Source organism: Heterodontus francisci, chromosome 11 (assembly GCF_036365525.1).
Source record: "Heterodontus francisci isolate sHetFra1 chromosome 11, sHetFra1.hap1, whole genome shotgun sequence".
In the NCBI taxonomy this organism is placed as follows: domain Eukaryota; kingdom Metazoa; phylum Chordata; class Chondrichthyes; order Heterodontiformes; family Heterodontidae; genus Heterodontus; species Heterodontus francisci.
This window is the reverse complement of record NC_090381.1, coordinates 76465294-76470226: the sequence shown is the minus strand read 5'-3', so window position 1 is coordinate 76470226 and position 4933 is coordinate 76465294. Positions and strand designations below refer to the sequence as shown.

Sequence of the window (4933 nt, the reverse complement as noted above, 5' to 3'; positions counted from 1 at the left end):
TGAATACAGCTTAAAATAATTAAAAACATAGTTCACCACTTGGAAGGTTATGAAATGAGTTCAATTTGCATCATGTTGATTTGTACAACACTGATTTTGATCTCGATAAGTACAATATGCCCTTTTGTGAAGCTCTGTCACGTGCTTATGCACAACGTCACACCCCTTATGTATATGTTTTTCAGATAGCCTTCATTTATTCTCAGTGTATAAATTTACTATTGGCAATTTAACTTTAATAGAATCTGGTATTGCCGACATCAAAACTAATCATCGCTAAAAACACAGGGATGTTGTAAATCACTTCCATGTGTATTTAGCTAACATTCCCAGCTGTTTATATCATGCATCAATTTTTATGGCCAAAGGATATTTTGGGCCCTTAGCCTAGAAGAAGGGCAGGATTAAAATAAGTCCATGAGAAATAACCATGGGGTGCATATGTAAGCTTATGAAATTTAGTTTGAAAGTCTATTTCCTATTTTACAATAGAATAGTGCATGCTGCTGTTATTATTCATACATCTTGATACAATCATGCACACTGATACCATACCTTAAAATTGCAATACAAGATATTTTTACATTGATTTTATTGTTTCAGTTTGTGCTAACAAAAAATTATGGACACTTCTTCATCAAATATTTAAAAAATAACATCTAGCTTGCTTGTGCAGATTTACATTTAGTATGTACAGTACAGTTAGGACATCCAATGCTTGCTGCATCTTTCTTTTGCACAGCAAAGAATTGATATTATACCTGATGACAAAACTATTTACAGACAATAAAACACTGGTTAAGAAGTCACAACAGTGCAATATACAAACCACAGGCAAGAATAATTTCTGTGACTCAATCAAGAGATTGTAAACAAATACTTAATTTAAGACAAATAACCGTGGCATTTAACTGATTGTGAAAAATTGCATCCATTCCATAATGAGCAATGACAAACGTAAGGAATATATATATTCTATATATTAAGAACCTAGTCAGTCAAATCCGATAATTCCAATCTACTACAGATTGTATTTCTTTATCTTATCACACTCTGATAAAGCTGCAAAAAACGGCAGCCTGATTTATATCTCTCCTGATTTTTATTTCCATTGACTTTACAGTCAATGCTGATACATTACTGGCCATTTTACACTATCACCCAAAGTCAACATTACAGAGGCGCTACCTCTTTCTGGTAGCATTGGCTGTGACTCCCAAACTCATCTGAACTTCATCTATCCACAATAGTGTACCTCTATAGCAAGAATTTTGTGTTTTAATCAGATATCTTTGATCACTGAAATAATTTAATGGAGTTGTTAATCTGATGGCAAAAAATTCCTAACAGTGCAGTAATTATCTTTCACAGTTATATTTAGGTTGGGATACTATAATATAGAATGTCTCATCGCTTTAGATTTATGATGTTCCTACACGCAGTCTGTATAAGATACCAGAAGGCGCACTCTTTCAAAAGGCATTATTTGGCTTACCTTTTGATTTTAAACTTTATTCTGGATTTCTCGAATCAAAGTAGCTGGATTGGGTAAGAGGCTTTAATGTGTATAGACATATTGTTCAGTCTACTAAAAGTGCATTTTACACCAAATACTTTACAACATATTTCAGATCTCTCATTTTAAATCAAATATATACCCTTTGCTGGGACTCACCAGTAGTCTCAAAACATACTGTTCCCAAATGAGAAACAGGGAATATGCTTCTTCATACATGAATTCTGTGTGTACCCGAGGGAAGCTAGAGATTTTGAAAACACAAGCCAGCAACTTCTTCCAACAGTACTTAAGGGAAAATAAAAAGGACATGAGAGAAAAAAAACCTACCAGTATTTTAAAAAGAGCAAACGAACATGAAGGGCACTATTGTTAAACATGAGGAACTGAATAAGGAAGGAAACAAACATTAAAGACAGAACTGATGGAAAATAATTCGAATTTTCATTAAGAGTTTCTTCAACAAATGAGACCATTGTGAATGAAATTAACGAAGCGGCAGAACAGTGGATAATAGCTACCATAACGGTTCAAATATGTTTTTTTGGAGGAGAAATTGGTGAGAACCTGAATACAGGCACGGGACATGTAGTGTGACTCTAACACCAACTCCAAGAGGGCAGCTGGAGATTCGTCTGCAATTGGTCCTTGGATCTCATTACCACAAATCTGATCCGCGATCGACCATTGGGGATCCCGATACAGCTCACTGGTCCAAGACTGGCCAGCTCCAAGTCAGCAGCGACTTTCCAGTAGATCTACGTGTGGAGTTGAAAGGGATGGGGCAAATGTGGGCTGGCTACCCTCAGCAGTGTATGGAGAAGTCACTCTCATGCTCCCACTGGCTTCATATGAGGGTAAGTGAAAACAAGTTTGTTTGCCTTCGGTGGCCTCCATAGGTCCCTTCAAGCTGGGACCCCTGCTTAGGTGGCAGTAGTTCTGCTAAAACTAGTCGGAACTTCCGCAGTGCAAACTCTGCCTAGTTTTTGACCAGTTTCAGAGCAGGGTCCTAAAACAGGCAACAGCATATGCAAGGGGCTAACACAGGCTTAAGGTGGATGCGAGGGGCACCGGAATATTGCCTGAGCCAATATGTTGTTAGATGTATTTCAGGCACCCTTGGACATAGCCCCACAAAACTGGACCTGAGAAACAAGCAAACTAGTTTTGAGACCAAGGGTTGAGAAATTAAGTGAAACACGAACAATCAGTTGTGACCCACATGATTCCATTCTCGGGTGTGGCTGCTTTGAAGAATGTTGATGTATCATAGCTTGAGGTTTTATCTTGTACAGCCATGGCCGGCCATTTGCTCGGGCCAGGCCTGGCTGGACTTTTGATAATGGTGAGCCATCTCTTCCTATTCCCTCTGCCAGTCACATCGCTGGTATAACACGAGTGAAACATTGCTTACCAACCTTTTAAAACCGGCCATTGTGCATTGCGGAGAGGGCCAAGTTGATGTTAACCTGCTCAATAGCAGCCACCGAGCGGGTATTACAGTGAATGGGGAGGAGGGAGTTTGAGGAACGGCTGCTCAGCTTCAAGCGTGTCCCAGGCGACAACCGTCGCTGTCGCCACTTCCATAGGAAGTTTATTGTAAACAGGGACTAAACACAACTTCCATTTCTAAATGTTAAATCTTCCACTTATTAAGAGAACGAATGAAGTTGACACAAACTGTAAGCCGGGGCATTGGCCTTCTAAAAAGTCTGTTTTGTGCAGGTATTTTTCCTTAATTGCACACACTCTTCCTCTTTTACCATCTTCGAGTTGGTTTAAATGGTGAGGGTTGGGGAGGTGGGGGTGGGTCACATCCACAGCTTGCATGTGTCATGAGAAACCGATTGCAAAGAAAACTTAAAACAATTGTACAATTATCCCATTTCTTGCAACTCGCCATCTTCACTGCCGTCTGTTACTGTAACTGGCTCCTGGTCGCTGGCCCCGCTTCCCAGGGATGACTCGCTGCTGGTGCTCTCCCCAGACAGGAGCCTGGTGACCCTCAGATCAGCCCTGAGTAACTGCACATCGTTCCCTATAGTCAGTTCCCCCAGATCGCTGATCATCTCGGAAAAGTCCTGCTCTTCCTTCCTTTGCGAGGGCTCTGCACTGTCCAGAATGTCCTCATACTCCGCACTCATCTCCAGCTCGGCTTTCTCCTCCTCCTCCTCTCCCACCAGGTCCTCGGTGATGGAGCCCAGCTTCGGAGCGCTCCTGCTCCTTTCTACCGGGGGCTTGTAGCTGCACTGGCCGTTCATCAGCTTCCTGAGTGGGACCAGGGGGATGGTCTGCTCCCCGATCAGTCTCTGCTGTTGGTGTCTGGCATCGTCCCTCCTCTTCAGCCTCTTAAACTCGGCCAGGGCGCTGCTGGAGGTCTGGTACAGGAGCAGAGCCATCGCCTGCGCCTTCTCGGCTTTGGAGACAAGGACGGCGTGGCACCTCAGCATGACCGCCTTGTGCTTCAGTTCGTGCCTGTAGATCCAGGCGAAGATTTTGGGAGAGCTGGGCTCTGCCACACAGTATGTGATCCTGTGTAAAAGATACAGATGTCCCGGTCTCTTCGCCTTCCCGTCCACATGAACCATTCGGATTCCTTGAGAGCTGATGGTCAGTTTCATCTTGGTGCCGTTTTTACCTTGCTCGCTCTTGGACCAGATTTTGGCCACTGCCACATCGGCACAGCCTTCTCCTTTGGACTGGATGGTGGTGGCATTGCCCAGGTACAGGACCGTGTAGGTGGGATCTTCGCCGGTGATTTTGATCTTCCTCCTCCTGGATTTGAACATGCTGCACACTCGGTTGAGGCCACTCTCTGCCACCACGTCTGGACAGGCACGGGCGAAGGAAGTGATAGTGTTACAGTTCAGACTCAGCGAGTAGCCGAGCTGCTTCGGCTGTTTCTTCTCGATTAAGTCAAATTTGTTTTTCTTCCAGGGTAACATCGCTGATATAAATAGATTTAGATAGTTGAAATGTTACGGCGACCGGGAAATCAACGTCTCCCGGTCCTTTCCATTCTTGCTGCTGTCGTGGCCGGGCTGCTGTGGGTGATCGCTGGATGCTTTCAACCCTCTTGTACTTCTCATGTTTCTGACACTGACTCGTGTTAAGTTGATACGGTCCGAGACTGAGATGTAAATATAGACTGGAGCGAACCATCCAGTCACCGGAGCGGGGAGGAGCGACACTACCTCACATCGAGGAAGTTAACGCAACGAGAGTTAACCAATTCAAAACCGCTGTTAGCCTTTCAACACTATTTAACATGAAATAAGAATAGACGCATTTCCAGGATCCAAGTGTTTTAGTTGGTGGAAATATCTGGATGGAGGAGGACCAATTCTAATTTAACTTGTAAATTTTTCATAATATTCTCCTAAAGGGAGAGAAACTCATGAATTCCTTCATAGGGTT

General features: G+C 43.1%; 1 protein-coding gene across 1 annotated transcript; it reads right to left on the bottom strand.

Annotated features, from left to right (window-relative positions):
- Positions 1-429: 429 nt before the first annotated feature.
- On the bottom strand, positions 430-4656 carry fam43a (family with sequence similarity 43 member A). Its single transcript, XM_068042285.1, has one exon. The coding sequence runs from the start codon at positions 4459-4461 to the stop codon at positions 3394-3396; it is 1068 nt and encodes a 355-aa protein (XP_067898386.1). The 5' UTR covers positions 4462-4656; the 3' UTR covers positions 430-3393.
- Positions 4657-4933: the final 277 nt, after the last annotated feature.

Excerpts from the sequence above, each read along its gene's own strand:
- fam43a (XM_068042285.1), bottom strand. The coding sequence starts at position 4,461 with ATGTTACCCTGGAAGAAAAACAAATTTGACTTAATCGAGAAGAAACAG.